This window comes from Bombina bombina, chromosome 7 (assembly GCF_027579735.1).
Source record: "Bombina bombina isolate aBomBom1 chromosome 7, aBomBom1.pri, whole genome shotgun sequence".
In the NCBI taxonomy this organism is placed as follows: Eukaryota; Metazoa; Chordata; class Amphibia; order Anura; family Bombinatoridae; genus Bombina; species Bombina bombina.
Genome location: NC_069505.1, coordinates 489,255,519 through 489,274,790, shown reverse-complemented (window position 1 = coordinate 489,274,790; position 19,272 = coordinate 489,255,519). Strand labels below are relative to the sequence as shown.

Genomic DNA, 19,272 nt, shown 5'->3' with positions numbered 1-19,272 from the left:
AAACCTCCAATTCCTAGCTTTGTAATATCAACACTCCCAGATAAAGAAATGAAACATCAGGTAATTCTGCAGTTTGTTCAGAAACTTCTGGAATACGAAGTAATTCAAGAGGTTCCACCATGCCAACGATTTCTATGTTTCTATTCTCCTCTATTTCTAGTGAGAAAGAAGAACAATTCCTGGAGACCAGTCCTGGATCTCAGGCATTTAAATTCCTTTCTGGAGGTCAAGAAGTTCAAAATGGAATCACTCATTACAGTGATAAACGCAGTGCTTCCAGGGGCATACCTGTTATCAGTGGATCTAAAGGATGTCTATTTCCACATTCTTATCACAGAAGTTCACAGGCAATTCCTAAGATTTGCTATAGGAAGAAGACACTGCCAGTTCACTGCTCTTCCATTCAGCATATCCACAACACCTCAAATATTTACAAAGACCCTAGTTCCTCTTATTGCATAACTATGGATCTGGTGTCTATTTGTAATACATTATCTAGACGACATTCTCTTGATCTCTAACACTGTTCAACAGGCAGAGTGTCAAAAAAAAAATCTACAGAAGAGTCAGCTTCAGCCAACTCAGCACAGTTCGATACGAAGAATTCACTAGTCTCTGTGTCCCCGCAAAGAAGGAACAATTTGATAACTTACTTCAAAAAGCTTCAAAAATCATATTATTTAACAGCTCGAATAGGGATCCAACTGTTAGGTCACATGTATTCCCTCATCCATTTGGTGAAATGGGCAAGATGGAGGATGCATCCTTTTCAATTCCATTTTCGAAGATTTTACTTAAAACACCTGGGACTCATTCAGCAGATTAATTTTCCAGTGGAGTTAAGAAGATGTCTACATTAGTGGTTTCAGAAAGAGAACCTTTCTCAAGGCTTCCCTCTAGTGGCACCATATTGGATAATTTTACAGACAGATTCCAGCAAACTCGGCTGGGGAGCTATGTGCCAGGGAAAATATGCACAGGGATCATGTCAAAGAAGTCTTCAATCCCTTCATGCAAATGTGCTGGAAATAAAAGCAGTCTATCAGGCATTACTTCACTTTCGGAAGCAACTCCAGGGAAATTCAGTAAAAATTCTAACCGACAACAGAACAACAAGGTCCTACATTCACTTTCAGGGAGGAACAAGGAGTTTACAAGCTCTCAAGGAAGTATTGCCCATTTTCATTTGGGCACAGAAGAATCTGAAGGGGATATCCGTCTCTCACCTTCCCGGTCTACAGAATGTAGAGGTAGATTATCTAAGCCGAGTTCCTCTTTCTCAAACAGAATGGCAGTTAAACACAAATCTTTTCAAGATGATTTTCGACAAATGGGGTCTGCCAGAGATAGATCTGATGGCTTCCAGACGCAATCGCCAGTTGCCTCTATTCTTCAGTTGCCATGGAGATTCAACCTAATATATTCTTTCCACCGCTCCATCTTATTCCTCATCTACTCAGAAGGATTCAGAGGGAAACAGAAACATTTGTGGTAGTGATTCCCTTTTGGCCTCGCAGACCATGGTTCTGCCTGCTACTGCATCTTTGATTGGAACCTCCATGGCTCCTTCCACAATCTCCGGACATGTTGTTCCAGGGTCCAATTCTACATCTGGCACCTCAACACTTAAACCTGACGGTATGGTTGCTGAGATCACAAGATATAGACAACGGAATATGTCAGATTCAGTTATTCAAACTTTACTACAGGCTAGAAAGAAGGTTACCTCTTCAGCTTATTACAGAGTATGAAATACATTTTCAGCATGGATGATTCAGCATAATGCTTCTACTGCCAATATAAAATGACATCACTTATTGGATTTTCTAAAAGAAGGATTCTTGAGATGTCTTTGCACTAGGACATTGAAGGTTCAAATGTCTGCTATCTCTGCCATCTCTGGTGTCACATGGGCACAGAGACAGACCATTGGTCCATAAATTGTTTCAGGCCTTGGCTCATATTCAACCTTCTACAAAATATCATTTCAACATGAGACCTTCCTTTGGTCTTGAAAGCTTATTTTTTAATCCATTAGAGAGATCTCTGTCTGGTTTCTAATGTTAAAGACCATCTATCTAATTGCAGTTACATCTGCAAGAAGAGTCTCTGAATTACAAGCCTTATCTATTAAGGAACCTTTCCATAAAGACAAAGTTGTTTTGCGGACAAATCCTGAGTTTTTAACAAAGGTAGTCTCTAATTTTCATAAGTCACAGGACATTGTGTTACCAACTTTTTGTCCAGAGATGCAAGACTCTCCAGGGAAGCCATAATATCGACTTGATGTGGTACGTTGTCTTCACACACATGTTTCTAGGACAAAGTCTATGCGGAAAACAGATGGTTTGCTTGTGGTACCAAGGGGACTTCGTTAAGGTCAAGCTCCTGAAAAATCCATTTTGGCAAGTTGGATAGTTCAAACCATCTCTCGAGCCTATAAACAAAAGAATCAACCAGTTCCAGTTGGGCGACAGTCTTCTACAGCCAAATTTGGATGAAAAGTCTTATCTTCTGTGGTTTCCTAATAAACTTCTTATGCAGCATTTTTTCTTTGTTTGGCTTATTTTTATCCCACCCAATGTTTACCTATATTGCTTTATTTTCTTCTCACTGGTAAGCATTACCAGGGAGGGCCAAGATAACTAGACATTAACAAACAAATATAAGCAATTTCTATATCTTTTCTCATATCTCTGGGTAATGCTTACCAGGTTTCCCTTCCCTTTTCTCCTTTTCACCGTTTCCACCTTTGAAGGCTGAACATCTCTAAGAGGATAAGGGGAATGGGTCCAGATTACCTTTATAGGTAATCTGGGGAGTGGCCTTTTCTGTCCACGCCCCTTTTGTGGAGGGTTTCTCACTGGTAAGCATTACCCAGGGATATGAGCCAAGATATAGAAATTGCTTATATTTGTTAATTTCTAGTTTTTTTTTATATGTTTTTTTGTCCTTGTGAACTGATTGCAGGGGGGAGATCAGTTTTCTGGGTTGCTAATGAATCCGAACACTGCTGCCCATAACAACATCCAATTGTGGTTTTCCCTTTCACAGCCATTTCTTGTTTTGTGTGTGTGTGTGTGTGTGTGTGTATATATATATATAAAAAGTTCATGAAAGAAGCACTCACTGATCCATCAACATCTGTGGCAAAAAAACTTTAATATTAGTGATGTTTCGGGACAAAAACAGTCCCTTCCTCTGACAAATAACAATGTGCAAAATCAGCCTTTAAATAGGCCCCAAACAACACTCCCCTCAAGATCAGCCAATCCAGGCTGAATAAGTATCACACCCCTTCAATAGCCAATTACAATGTGTGACAGGTTTCTCCAAGAATGTGCAGTGAAAATGATATATAATAAACCTAGTGATATAGGACCCAGAAAAGCAAACTCTTCAAGGAGTGATTATGTCCACACTTGAAATATAATAAATAAAATTCTGTCGAAAATCCTAATGTCTACAACAAGTTGTAACTTTGCAAAAGCCGCTCAGCCAATCACCATCAGTATTGCATATAACAATAAAACATCATACTTGACAACCAAGGCGTAATCAAGCCCTGTTGTTAGGGACGCCCTGAACACAAAACAACCAGGGCAGACGTCATCACAACTCAAAATAGCAATCTAACCTCATAGGCCAAGATATGAACAAGGCACATCCGTCTAAACACTGTGTGAAACTAAATCGCCGTGGCTGTTAGTAACAAAAACAAACAACAATTCCAAAAGAGAATGAAACGTTCATCCTGTACGCACAGAGCGCAAATAGATCAACAACACCCTTCTATCTGGAACTACTACTTGCTATATTGCAGACCTCCAGTGTATAAATAGAAAGTGACTATAAATAGACCGTAATGAATGATAGAAAATACGTCCCAAGTTGCTGATTGGACATCTACTTCACCAATGGGCGGGTATACAATGCAGAGTCCGGTGATGTTAAAACATCTGACAAGTAAATCCTGCTTACACAAAATCTTGCGCAAATACACTCAATATGGCCCAACCTGTCCTTATATCAACGTCCAGGACAGATCACCATGTGTCAAATGTTATAGTGCATAATGTCCTATATGTGACCAAAAGAAATATGATAATATTAAATGTAAAAGCAACAAAATCCAATGTCACCAAACTCAAAACTGCCTACCCCAATCATACAAACAACCATGATTTAGATTACACTGGCCTTGTCCACATTAACACACGACCTCACAGTATGTAAACAATATTTCTACCGTCATCACTATAATGTATATGTGTATATATACACTCCTTCAAATTACTAGATGGGTTGCCTTGAATCACACCAACTCCAACATATAGTTACTTGTATCTCAAATTCAAAAGCATAGGACAGACACCAAAACAAAATGATAAAAAATAACAATAAAAAAAAGATACAACAAGGGGAGATAAAACACTCCTGGAGAGAGAGAAATGGGTAGCAAATACACAAATATGTGAAATAATCGAATGTGCAGCGTGACCAAATTGCGATCTGGCGTGTGGATTAAAAATGTACAAAGTAACTAAATAACATTAAAAACAAACACAGTGAGGACTAACAGAGACTAGGTCTAAATCTATTGTATAATACATACGAATAAATCATCTATCTGTTGCAAGAAATAAACATAAAAATATCAGACAAGCTGACTCTCTAGAAATCAAATTGCATAGGTCATATAGTGCCCCTGTTGACTATAAGGGGTACACTCAGGTAATTAACTATTTATAGAAAAATGATCAAAAAGAGATTAAAAAAAAAAGGTAGTATAGAAAAAATCTCATCTTATAAATAGAGGAAAATTCACAAAAAATGACTGAATGGACATATGGACCCTCATATAAATCAAAAGGGCTCTCATGTAAATCAAAAGTGGACCTTCATGTATATGGGAAGTCGACTCTCAGAAAGAAGGAATCAATGGTCCTAGAAAGTTCATCATAAGTAACACTGCCATCCTGCATGTGTATTAAGGCCTCTAGGATGTAAAGTTCCCAGTTCATATATCCATCTTGATTCCTTGCGTAGAAGTATCTTTGCTCTATCGAACCCTCTTTTTAGGGTTGGTACGTGGTCAATTAATCTGAATCTCAGATCATTGACAGAGTGTCCTGCCTCCAAAAAATGTCTCGCTACCGGTTGGTCTTCCTTGCCACTTCGTATAGCTATCCGTATGCTTGATCTGTGATTGGCCATCCTAGTCCTGGCATCATCAGTGGTTTTACCCGTGTAGAATTTACCACAGGGGCAATTTAAGAGATAAACCACGAATTTTGTGGTGCAGTTTAGAAAGAATTTTATCTCATAAGATTTATTGCTCTCAGGATGATGAAAGTGTGTACCCGTGAGCATCCCACTGCACGTCACACAACTAATACATCAGTAACAACCTTTTTTCTTGGTCTTTAGCCAGGTTTGAGGGCCACTTTCAGGTTTGATGTCAGCTTTGACGAGATGATCCCTGAGGTTTCGTCCTCTTTTATATCCAATTCTTGATGCCCTCCTGTTTCTGAATGGAAGGGTATGGTCAGCCTCCTCCAATTTCCATTCATCTTTAATCATCTGTGTTATTGGTATAACATCAGGTGAATATGTGGTCACAAAGGTCAATTGATCATTCGTACCAAGAGAGGATATGTCTCCTGATTCATCTGGATGAAGTACCCTGTCTTTCATTTCAGATAGTATTCTTTTATTGTATCCCCTTTCCACGAAACGTTGTCATCTCATGAAGTTGTTGTGGGCACATAACATCGTTGGTATTATTTCTAATTACCCGCTGGTACTGTGCCTTAGGAATATTACGAATGAGACTAGGTTTGTGGCAGCTCCTTGCATGGAGCAATGAATTGCGGTCAGTGTCTTTGCGAAATAGGGTGGTGCCCAATCTCTCTTCCACCTTGAATACCCTAACATCCAGGTAGTCCACCATTGTGTTGCTGGATGTATGTGTGAATTTAATAGGGCTCTCAAGAGAATTCAGATTGTCAATCCAATTGAGTAGACTGTTGTTATCATCTCCCCATATCAGAAACAAATCGTCTATGTAACAACAGTAGTATTTGATTTGGGTGGTTTCAAACACTTTCATCAAGGACGACTCGTATTGTGCCATGTACAGATTGGCCAGGGATGGGGCCACATTGGACCCCATCGCCGTTTCTGAAATCTGCAAATAAAATGTTGTCAAATAGGAAGTAATTCTCCGTTAGGCATAATGTGAGTAGATCAAGCAATACCTCTTCTGAGGGGCCAATGTACACTGCTTTTCTCAAGGCATAGGTCACGGCCATGATACCATCTTTGTGAGGAATGACCGTATAAAGACTCGAAACGTCAAGAGTCACCAGAAGATCGAGATCAGTGATGTTATCCAGCTGTGTAATCAGAGTGATGAAGTCGTTGGAGTCACGTATATATGACTGCATTGCTTTCACCAAAGGTTGCAGATAAAAGTCTACAAATTGAGCTAGAGGTTGAAGTAACGATCCTCTAGCAGAGACTATCGGTCTCCCAGGTGGCGATTCAGCATTTTTGTGGATCTTTGGTAAAGTATAGAGGAGGGGAACTAGTGGAAAATCTCGTCTCAGGAAATTATAATCCTGTTGTGTAATCAATTCCCTCTCTTTAAACTCCAAAAGCAGTGTATCAATTTTCTTTTTTAGACGGGAGGTGGGGTCACTCCGCAGAGGTAAATATGTCTTCTCATCAGTTAGCTGTCCCAAAATCTGTCTTGTAATATGCTGTATACATAATGACCACTGCCCGCCCTTATCTGCAGGGCGAATCACTCATTTTTAAGGGCCAATCTCTCATCTTTGGTTAGGTTGTCCCTCCATGTAGTATAGGGTCTATCTTTGATTTTCTGTGAAAGAAAGCCAGTTAGTGTACTGATAGTTGGATTATTGGACGTCGGATCAAAGGACCCCTTAGCTCTAAAATCACCCCCTTCATCAGGGCCTGTATTGTAGAATTCTTTCAATCTTAAGTTTCTACCAAATCTCTGAATGTCAATATATACGTCAAATTTGTTTAATCTGGAAGAGGGCACAAATGATAAACCTTTATTAAGGAGGCTCTCTTCAGCCGTGGATAATGTTCGTGAACTGATGTTAAATACTGTATTTCCTAGGGCCTCCGATGTTGAGGGCGGCGGGCAATGCCCCCCCCACCTCCTTTTGTGTGGCCTCCACCTCTTCCTAAAAAACGAATTGTTGATGGGTGAGCAGCCAACGGGGGTAATGATGCTGCACTTGTATTGGGTGAATCCCATTGGTTTCTGTTACCCCTAGATCTAGTGGTGACTCCCCGGTGGGTAGTATCCTCACCTCTGTGTTGGCTCTCAGTCCCTGAGCTGTCGCCAGAACTCGTATCAACCGTGGTGATGGATTTTTTAGTATATCTTCTGTCACGTCTTGGTCTAAAAACCAAATAACATTTGGCACATGGTGATCTGTCCTGGACGTTGATACAAGGACCGGTTGGGCCATATTGAGTGTATTTGCGCAAGATTTTGTGTAAGCAGGATTTACTTGTCAGATGTTTTAACATCACTGGACTCTGCATTGTATACCTGCCCATTGGTGAAGTAGATGTCCAATCAGCAACTTGGGACGTATTTTCTATCATTCATTACGGTCTATTTATAGTCACTATATATTTATACACTGGAGGTCTGCAATATAGCGAGGAGTAGTTCCAGATAGAAGGGTGTTGTTGATCTATTTGCGCTCTGTGCGTACCTTACCCAGATGTTTAGTGTTTACAGATTTAGCTGTCATTGGGAAACACAGCTTATACACGCCCACTGAATGATGCGACCTATCAGACAAAAGGTGTTCTTCGCCATAGTTACCTAGACTTGTTAGTAAACTGATCTTTAACTAAGATTGAACGTTTCATTCTCTTTTGGAATTGTTGTTTGTTTTTGTTACTAGCAGCCACAGCGATTTAGTTTCACACAGTGTTTAGACGGAGGTGCCTTGTTCATATCTTGGCCTATGAGTTTAGATTGCTATTTTGAGTTGTGATGACGTCTGCCCTGGTTGTTTTGTGTTCAGGGCGTCCCTAACAACAGGGCTTGATTACGCCTTGGTTGTCAAGTATGATGTTTTATTGTTATATGCAATACTGATGGTGATTTGCTGAGCGGCTTTTGCAAAGTTACAACTTGTTGTAGACATTAGGATTTTCAACAGTATTTTATTTATTATATTTCAAGTGTGGACATAATCACTCCTTGGAGAGTTTGCTTTTCTGGGTCCTATATCACTAGGTTTATTATATATCATTTTCACTGCACATTCTTGGAGAAATCTGTCACACATTGTAATTGGTTATTGAAGGGGTGTGATACTTATTCTGCCTGGATTGGCTGATCTTGAGGGGAGTGTTGTTTGCGGCCTATTTAAAGGCTGATTTTGTACATTGTTATTTGTCAGAGGAAGGGACTGTTTTTGTCCCGAAACGTCACTAATATTAAAGTTTTTTTGCCACAGATGTTGATGGATCAGTGAGTGCTTCTTTCATGAACTTTTTACAAATACCTGCAAAGCACCCTGGCAGTTGCTATAATTGGTGAGAGTGCAACTGCTGTGTATGTATGTATGTATATAAATATATATATATATATATATATATATATATATATATATATATATATATATATATATATATATATATATATATTTTATATATATATATATATATAATTATCCAATGCCGGATCCAGCACACACTTATCATACATGCAACTGCCGGGGTGCTAATCAAACATAATACATCATATAAAGTCCAAAGGATAAGCACTCTCCGTTTTACTAAAACCATTTAATGGTGAACGTTTTCAGGGTTTCCCCCGTCCTCAGACCAAAATAGTACACAGTAATCTTACCTTGCCACCTTAAATAGTGCTCCCACCACCATGATCGCATGTGAATAGCCATCAGCGTCTTCCTGGTGCAACTGCGCATGCGCCAGAGACCGTACAGCAGCTCATGTAGAACAAAAAAACCTAAAGTTTCAAAACGATATTAAAACATTCGAACACCGTGCATTCAAACCCATAACCATAGAGCTATTACTAAACAGCTATACGCTTCATCATCATCAACCCTATTGCATACTTAATTCTAGGCTGTAAGACTGACTTAGTCATTATTACAAAAATAAAAACAGCATGTAAATCCACGGAAAACAATTTTAAAGAAAACACTTTATGCTACCTTGTTCTTTGCATAACATAAACCTATAACAGCCTACGAGAAGTTAGGTAATAAATCGTTACACATACACAATGTCATCCTAAATAATAGTATCATAGCAAACTTTAAGGATTAATGTTAATAAAGCACTGCTGAAATGTTTATTTCCTGTTCTGAGAACCAGATGATCCGACTACAATCAAAAGACCAAAAAAAACACAAAAACAAAACCCTTTGATAGAACATTGGAGGAATACCCCCTAATTGGGAATCCTAACAATATTTATACATAGTAATCTTATTGTTAAAGCATCAATACTTAATGCAAAACATAGTCAAACTTACTTTAAACTATATTTTTAACTATATCATTTTATTTTAATTATATTTTTTTAGGATATGTAGATATGCTAGGAGCCCACTACAAGAAACACTGGAGATCCAGATGTACATTTAAACTTTTAGGCATAAGGGTATCCTAGTTGAAAATCCAACGGGATTCTCTTTGTAGAAGGCTCCTAGCCCTATCTCCACCCCTGGATTTTGCTGGAATATGGTCTATGATGATGTATCTGAGGTCCGAAACGACATGTTTAAATTCCTGAAAATGCCTGGCCACCGGCTCGTCAGATGTTCCATGTTTAATAGCCGCTCGTATAGATGAGCGGTGGTTTGCCATTCGGATCCTCAGATCATCCTGGGTCCACATGGGCAATGTAACAAGTACACAATAAATGTTGTAGTGCACGTAACCCTATAGTTAATAAAAAACTTTTTGTTGGTCCAGGGCTTGTTCCTGTGTCACTAGTTGCCATCCATATATATATATATATATTGTGTGTGTATATGTGTGTGTATATATGTGTATATATATATATATATATATATATATATATATATATATATATATATGCGCAATACAAAGGTGTCCCTTTTAAGCGGTATTCAAACAGGGTAAGGTGTAGTAGAGGTGATGTTGCAGGCACAAGAAAAGCACTTAAACGGAGCGATTATATAAAAAGTTCATACCTTTATTATCCGTTTAACAAAACACACAACGTTCACTACCTTAGTGATTACCAGGAGACACAGGTGCTAACGGAGGGTGACATCAACTTTGTATTGCTTATATTTCAACAGCAAACTCCCTTGTGTCGGGAGAGGCACCGATGCGGCCCTTTTGATTTCAAACTTGAATGCCTGCAGTTTTTCGTGTGCACTCACTCTATCATTTATATATATATATATGGTACAGAGGGTTAACAGCGCTTACAATTCCTCTTAGATATATAGATACATTGAGTCTCTGGTGAGAAAAAAGTATATATAGAGTCCTTAATTACGATATGAAGGTGTATATCCAAGTGTAATAGAGGTAAATTAAATACCCTTACCAAACATTACCCCAATCATATGAGGTAAGTTTGCCACATTGGAGGGTATATCGGATGATGGGTAGATCCTGGTTGGTGTATTCTTAGTTTTCGTCTGCCTCTTGGAGTAGAAGGAAGTGTAGAACCTTCTATACTGGTCTCCTCCAGAAACTTCCTATGTAGATATGCTTGTTGCCTCTTGGAGCTGTACTCTGTTGTCTCGGTATGAACTTCCTTGTCCGTATGTGTACCCAGAAAGACAGAGAAGCAAAGATAGTGTAATACCGTTTTAATTAGAATAAAACTTTAAAATAGATATATATTGCACTCACATTTTCTGACCTCAGATATAATGAGGTATTTTCACAGCACAAAGGGTTAAAGGTGATCTCTTAGTAGATTCACTAGATGTTTATGTCCCAGGCCAGTCAGAAATATATAGTGAGTCAATATCCAGTATGTTAGATATAGTAGGTCAGCAAGTCAAGCAGTTTAAGCAGTATGGTTAGATATGAGCAAAAAAACCGTTTCTCCAGTATGTTATGCTTAAAGCAGTAGGATAGTCTGTTAAAGTGCAGTTAAATCCAGTATGTTAAGCTTGTCAAGCCAGCAAATATAGTATTTAAGACAGTTTGTATAGATAATACAATATTGGTTTATCCAGTTTGTTAGATTTTAAAGGTCTAACACGTAAGGCAGTAAAAATAATTTGTTTAGTTATACATACTAAAACAATACATGCACATAACGCACGCAAAAAAAAAGGTTAAAAACAATTAGAGTAATATAGCATGATACCCTGACGCGTTTCAAAGGTTAACTGTTATCCTTCTTCTTCAGAGGGGTATATGTATATATTATGTGTGTATGTATATTTATATATTGCATACACGTGGGTGGGTGTGTGCGTGTATGTGTGTATATGCGCGTGTGTATATATACTGTATGTGTGTATGTGTATATATATATATTTATTTTGCATGATGTACCGAGTCCACGGATTCATCCTAACTTGTGGGATAGTGTCCTTCCTGACAGGAAGTAGCAAAGAGAGCACCACAGCAGAGCTGTCTATATAGCTCCCCCCTTAACTCCACCCCCCAGTCATTCTCTTTGCTGGCTCTAAGCAGGAATAGTAAAGAGAAGAGGTGTTAAACTGTTAGTTTTATTTTATCTTCAATCAAGTGTTTGTTATTTTTAAATGGTACCGGTGTTGTACTATTTACTCTCAGGCAGGACATGGATGAAGATTTCTGCCTGGAGGATGATGATCTTAGCATTTGTAACTAAGGTCCACTGCTGTTCCCACAGAAACTGAGGTGTACAGGAAAACTTCAGTGTGAGGAACAGTTTCTTGCTATACAGCAATGAGGTATGTTCAGTCATAATTTCTGCAGAGACTGTGTTAAGGCTGACAGTGTCCCCATTAGGGGAAGGGTAAGCAGTAATCCTAGTGTTATCAGAGGTTTTTACTAGCTTGCATAAAGGGTTAATTTTTTGTGGGCACTCAATTTGTTATGTGAATTTGGGACAAACGTTTTTGTGTCTGGGAGTAACGTTTTCTGTTTTATGGGACATTTGCTTGAGGGTTCTTTGGCACATGGGCTTTTAAAAATGATGCTTCTGTTGAACAGATTTGTAAAGCTGCGACTTGGTCGTTGCTTCATACCTTTTCAAAATTTTATAAATGTTATACTTTTGCTTCTTTGGAGGCTATTTTTGGGAGAAAGGTTTTGCAAGCAGTGGTGCCTTCCGTTTAGGTTCCTGTCTTGTCCCTCCCTTCATCCGTGTCCTAAAGCTTTGGTATTGGTATCCCACAAGTTAGGATGAATCCGTGGACTCGGTACATCATGCAAAAGAAAACAAAATTTATGCTTACCTGATAAATTTCTTTCTTTTGCGATGTACCGAGTCCACGGCCCGCCCTGTCTATTCAAGACAGATAGTATTTTTTTATGTAAACTTCAGTCACCTCTGCACCTTATAGTTTCTCCTTTTCTTCCTTGGCCTTTGATCGAATGACTGGGGGGTGGAGTTAAGGGGGGAGCTATATAGACAGCTCTGCTGTGGTGCTCTCTTTGCTACTTCCTGTCAGGAAGGACAATATCCCACAAGTTAGGATGAATCCGTGGACTCGGTACATCGCAAAAGAAAGAAATTCATCAGGTAAGCATACATTTTGTTATATATATATATATATATATGGTTGTGACACAATAAAGGTGTTATTTTGAATCTCTTCGTGCTGGCTTTACTGTTGTGGACACACAAGGATATCCACCGGATCCTGTCTTTCAACTGATTCATGTGTGTGTGTGTGTATATATATATATATATATATATATATATATATATATATATATATATATATATAAATAATGTGTGTGTGTGTGTGTACATAAATATATATATATATGTGTGTGTATGTCTATAGATATATATATTTTTTTTAACATTTCTTACCCTTTTTTTTTTTTACACAGGGCCAGAAGATGCAGAAACGTTCCAACTAGAGATGAGTGGTGTAGTCAATGAACTGCATTGTCCTTACACTTCTCTGACCACAGGAGACGTGACCCGCAGACTGACCAGTCCTCAGAACTGCCTACAGCTCCTCGGTAAAACTCCTTTAATCCAGATCTCAAAGCAAAGAGCGGTTTTGTGATGTTAATCATTAAATAGTATAATATAATAATAATCTAAATCCCATGAGTGTCATTGTTAGTGCCAAGGTGCCAGATTGTTATCAGGGTTGGAATGGTGCATATAAAATAGATTTCTGTCCCAGTGTTTCACATTTCCGGTACTCAGGGCACACTAACAGGCCAGATTTGCAGGATATCTAAACTAGAGCAAAGTTCAAATAATCAGGTTATCAGAAATCATAGGTATTAACCTGCTCTTACCCAAAAAGTATTTCTGAAAATCTGAGTCTATTTCAAATATACAGTGTTTGCTTGGGAAACTCGTTTATTAAAGGGGCATATTACTTAAAGTGATGGTAAATCCTAGCGTTTCTGAAACACTAGGATTTCCCATTGGAACAAATAAAGGGGGACTTTCAGTCAGTGTAAAATACTTCATGCTAAAAGCTCCTTTACTTGTTTGAAGCGTTTGCCGCTCTGAGCTGCTCAGGCCACCCACGGCAGAACGCTATTTGGCTGAGCGGTGACGTTTCCACCTCTTAGCCAATAGCCGAGCGGGAAATCCATCGCCAGTATATTATGCTTAGGACCCAACTGCTCATTGGTTGACAGGGATAACTTCCTCAGAAAAGAAAATGGTTTGTTCAGCATAGGAGTATTTGTTTTTCGACATGCAAAGCACCATGATGTATTTTTAAAGGGCCACTGAACCCAAATTGTTTCTTTTGTAATTCAGATAGAGCATGACATTTTAAGCAACTTTCTAATTTACTCCTATTATCAAATTTTCTTCATTCTCTTGGAATTTTTATTTGAAATGCAAGAATGTAAGTTTAGATGCCGGCCCATTTTTGGTGAACAACCTAGGTTGTCCTTGCTGATTGGTGGTTAAATTCATCCACCAATCAAAATCTGCTGTCCAGAGTCCTGAACCAAGAAAAAAGCGTAGATGCCTTCTTTTTTATATAAAGATAGCAAGAGAACAAAGAAACACGGATAATAGGAGTAAATTAGAAATTTGCTTAAAATTACATGCTCTATCTGAACCACGAAAGAAAATTTTTGGGTTCAGTGTCCCTTTAAATATTCGCTTTTAGATAAAACAGAGAAAATCATTGAAGTGTAACATCTTTTTAAAGGGACATGAAACCCAAAATTTCTCTTTCATGATTCAGATAGAGCATACAAAATATAAAACAACTTGATAATTGACTTATATTATGAAAATGTCTTTATTTTTTTAATATCTTTTGTTGAAAAGCAGTGACTTAAACTCAGGAGTGTGCACACACCTGGAGTACTATATAGCAGTTTTGCAAGAATGTTATACATTTGCAAGAGCACTAGAGGGCAGCACTATTTCCTGCCATGTTGTGCTACAGATGCCTACTCAGGTATCTCTTCAACACAGAATATCATGGGAACAAAGCAAATGTAATAATAGGAGTAAATTGGAAACTTTGTTTAAAAAGGTTTGCTCTGTCTGAATCACTAAATAATTTTTTTGCATTTCATACCCCTTTATTATAATAATTTAAAAGGTGTATAGCCAAAGGGGGCATGCAGCGATTGGAGGAAGTCGGTTTCGTCATCGATCTGCTAACTAGAGTAGGAGCTGCGGGCGGAGGATCACCGGTCTGTTTTCCATAAACAAAGGTAAGTATTTTTAAAAAAAGCGTCGTAAAGTTCAATAAATGAAAGTGCCCCTGTTTTTAAGAGTATTTTTAGATACCGGGCACTTGTTCATTAAACTTTACAATCAGTTTAAAGGGACAGTCAAGTCCAAAATAAACTGTTATGATTCAAATAGGGCATGTCATTTTAAACAACTTTCCAATTTGCTTTTATCACCAATTTTGCTTTGTACTCTAGGTATTCTTAGTTGAAAGCTAAACCTAGGTAGGCTCACATGCTAATTTCTTAGACCTTGAAGGCTGCGTCTTATGTGAATGCGTTTTGACAGTTTTTCACCACTAAAGGGCGTTAGTTCATGTGTGTCTCAGAGATCACATTGAGCTCATGCACGTGAATTTACCTAGGAGTTAGCACTGATTGGCTAAAATGCAAGTCTGTCAAAAGAACTGAAATAATGGGGCAGTCTGCATAGGCTTAGATACAAGGTAATCACAGAGGTAAAATGTGTATTTCTATAACAGTGTTAGTTGTGCAAAACTGGGGAATGGGTAATAAAGGGATTATCTGTCTTTTTAAACAATAATAATTCTGGTGTTGACTGTCCCTTTAATGTTTAACTGAGAGCAGATGGAACTGTGCCAATTATATAGTGATTTTGTAACAACAATTTAGTTGCAGCATGGTGATCACCACTCTCTCTTCTTCCCAGTATTCCTGAGTACAGAGTTGCAGGCCGCCCAGATCCTGAAACGTAAAGAGGTTTCTAAACGCCAGGCCAGGGAGAACAAAGCAGACGTTCTACAGGAACTGCATCTACTGTGTAAAGTTACAGGCCTGCCTGAACCATCACTTGACGCACCAGTGGCAGAATTTATGAAGGAGCTCGATACCAGGGTACATTCATTCTCTTTCTGCTCTATCGTTGTGGACCATGATCTAATGTTTAAAGCCCATTCTAAAAATAAATAAATAATTAATAAATATTTTTTATGGTAAGGAACAGAACACAAACCTTTTTACTTTTTTATTCTAGATATCCGATATTGTAGCTGCCGCTTCAGAAACTGCAAAGTCTCCCCCTCTCTTAACTGCTCCTTTAGAGCCGGAACAGTGGGTAGGTTAAGATCCAAAGAGTAGAGAATCCTTTATTCAGGTGCAGGTTTCCCTGTATGTCTCTTCTAAATACTTTGCTTTCTCTGTTGTAGGAGACGTTGAAAAAGTTGCACGACTGCATGGTCATAGAATATGAGCGTCGTATGAGAATGCTGGTGACACGGCTTGATGTCACCGTGAAGTCTTTCCATTGGTCAGAGAGAGCCAAGGTAAGATATGGATGGTGATCTACCTGCATAATATTCCCTAATTATGGTCTAGATTGCCAGTGGATCACTAATTTAACGCCCATGCGTCCTTAAGGGTCAAATTTGACCGCTTATGGGTGCACGATAAATAACCTGCCATTACAAGTGGCTGGTTAATTTTACCGCAAATTCGTGGTAGCACTTAGCTCTCAAATTCTTTAACCAGAGATCAGATCTCTGGCTAAAGGAAAAAAATTTCCCCCAATTTCCCCCAAAATAAAGTGTACTGTTCATTTTTTTTAAAATAAAAATTATGATCATCTTTATTTCTCCAACATTGGTGTGTCCGGTCCACGGTGTCATCCTTACTTGTGGGATATTCTCTTCCCCAACAGGAAATGGCAAAGAGTCCCAGCAAAGCTGGTCACATGATCCCTCCTAGGCTCCGCCCACCCCAGTCATTCTCTTTGCCGTTGCACAGGCAACATCTCCACGGAGATGGTTAAGAGTTTTTTGGTGTTTAAATGTAGTTTTTATTCTTCTATCAAGTGTTTGTTATTTTAAAATAGTGCTGGTATGTACTATTTACTCTGAAACAGAAAAGGATGAAGATTTCTGTTTGTAAGAGGAAGATGATTTTAGCAGACAGTAACTAAAATCGATTGCTGTTTCCACACAGGACTGTTGAGATGAAGTAACTTCAGTTGGGGGAAACAGTTAGCAGACCTTTCTGCTTAAGGTATGACTAGCCATATTTCTAACAAGACCATGTAATGCTGGAAGGCTGTCATTTCCCCTCATGGGGACCGGTAAGCCATTTTCTTAGTCAAATATAAAAGAATAAAGGGCTTAAAAAAGGGCTTAAAAACTGGTAGACATTTTTATGGGCTAAAACGATTGCTTTATTGGGGCATATTATGCAGATTCTAGCTAATAATTGGCATTATAATCTTGGGGAACGTTTAAAAAACGGCAGGCACTGTGTTGGACACCTTTTTTAGTCTGGGGGCCTTTCTAGTTATAGACTGAGCCTCATTTTCGCGCCATTACTGCGCAGTTGTTTTTGGAGAGCAAGGCATGCAGATGCATGTGTGAGGATCTAAGAATCACTAAAAAAGCTTCTAGAAGGCGTCATTTGGTATCGTATTCCCCTCTGGGCTTGGTTGGGTCTCAGCAAAGCATATAGCTGGGACTGTATAGGGGTTAAATTTGAAAACGGCTCCGGTTCCGTTAATTTAAGGGTTAAAGCTCTGAAATTTGGTGTGCAATACTTTTAATGCTTTAAGATGAAATTTTGGTGAATTTTGAACAATTCCTTCATACTTTTTCACATATTCAGTAATAAAGTGTTTTCAGTTTGAAATTTAAAGTGACAGTAACGGTTTTATTTTAAAACGTTTTTTGTGTTTTGTTGACAAGTTTAAGCCTGTTTAACATGTCTGTACCATCAGATAAGCTATGTTCTATATGTATGAAAGCCAATGTGTCTCCCCATTTAAATTTATGTGATAATTGTGCCATAGTGTCCAAACAAAGTAGGGACAGCAATGCCACAGATAATGATATTGCCCAAGATGATTCCTCAAATGAGGGTAGTAAACATGATACTACATCATCCCCTACTGTGTCTACACCAGTTATGCCCACACAGGAGGCCCCTAGTACATCTAGTGCGCCAATACTTATTACCATGCAACAATTAACGGCTGTAATGGATAACTCCATAGCAAATCTTTTATCCAAAATGCCTACTTATCAGAGAAAGCGTGATTGCTCTGTTTTAAACACTGAAGAGCAAGAGGACGCTGATGATAACTGTTCTGACATACCCTCACACCAATCTCAAGGGGCCATGAGGGAGGTTTTGTCTGATGGAGAAATTTCAGATTCAGGAAAAATTTCTCATCAAGCTGAACCTGATGTTGTGACATTTAAATTTAAATTAGAACATCTCCGTGCACTGCTTAAGGAGGTGTTATCTACTCTGGATGATTGTGACAATTTGGTCATTCCAGAGAAATTATGTAAGATGGACAAGTTCCTAGAGGTTCCGGTGCCCCCCGACGCTTTTCCTATACCCAAGCGGGTGGCGGACATAGTAAATAAAGAGTGGGAAAGGCCCGGCATACCTTTTGTTCCCCCCCCCTATATTTAAGAAATTATTTCCTATAGTCGACCCCAGAAAGGACTTATGGCAGTCCCCAAGGTCGAGGGGGCGGTTTCTACTCTAAACAAACGCACTACTATTCCTATCGAAGATAGTTGTGCTTTCAAAGATCCTATGGATAAGAAATTAGAGGGTTTGCTTAAAAAGATTTTTGTACAGCAAGGTTACCTTCTACAACCAATTTCATGCATTGTTCCTGTCACTACGGCAGCGTGTTTCTGGTTCGAGGAACTAGAAAAATCGCTCAGTAAAGAATCTTCGTATGAGGAGGTTATGGACAGAGTTCAAGCACTTAAATTGGCTAACTCTTTTGTTTTAGATGCCGCTTTGCAATTAGCTAGATTAGCGGCGAAAAATTCAGGGTTTGCTATCGTGGCGTGCAGAGCGCTTTGGCTAAAGTCTTGGTCAGCGGATGTGTCTTCCAAGACAAAATTGCTTAACATTCCTTTCAAAGGTAAATCATTATTTGGACCTGATTTGAAAGAGATTATTTCAGACATCACTGGGGGAAAGGGCCACGCCCTCCCACAGGATAGGTCTTTTAAGGCTAAAAATAAGCCTAATTTTCGTCCCTTTCGCAGAAACGGACCAGCCTCTAATTCTGTATCCTCTAAGCAAGAGGGTAATACTTCACAACCCAAACCAGCCTGGAAACCAATGCAAGGCTGGAACAAGGGTAAGCAGGCCAAGAAGCCTACCACTGCTACCAAAACAGCATGAAGGGATAGCCCCCGATCCGGGACCGGATCTAGTGGGGGGCAGACTTTCTCTCTTTGCTCAGGCTTGGGCAAGAGATGTTCAGGATCCTTGGGCGCTAGAAATAGTTTCTCAAGGTTATCTCCTGGAATTCAAGGAACTACCCCCAAGGGGAAGGTTCCACAGGTCTCAATTATCTTCAAACCAAATAAAGAGACAGGCATTCTTACA

General features: G+C 38.9%; 1 protein-coding gene across 1 annotated transcript in view; it reads left to right on the top strand.

The window, feature by feature from the left end:
* FAM98C (family with sequence similarity 98 member C) overlaps positions 1 to 19,272 on the top strand; it is a 52,084-nt gene that overhangs the window by 18,963 nt on the left and 13,849 nt on the right. Inside the window, exons 3-6 of the mRNA XM_053721623.1 lie at positions 13,081 to 13,215; positions 15,587 to 15,771; positions 15,911 to 15,991; positions 16,083 to 16,199. Of these exons, the coding sequence (XP_053577598.1) occupies positions 13,081 to 13,215; positions 15,587 to 15,771; positions 15,911 to 15,991; positions 16,083 to 16,199 (518 nt within the window). The remainder of the gene's footprint in view (positions 1 to 13,080; positions 13,216 to 15,586; positions 15,772 to 15,910; positions 15,992 to 16,082; positions 16,200 to 19,272) is intronic.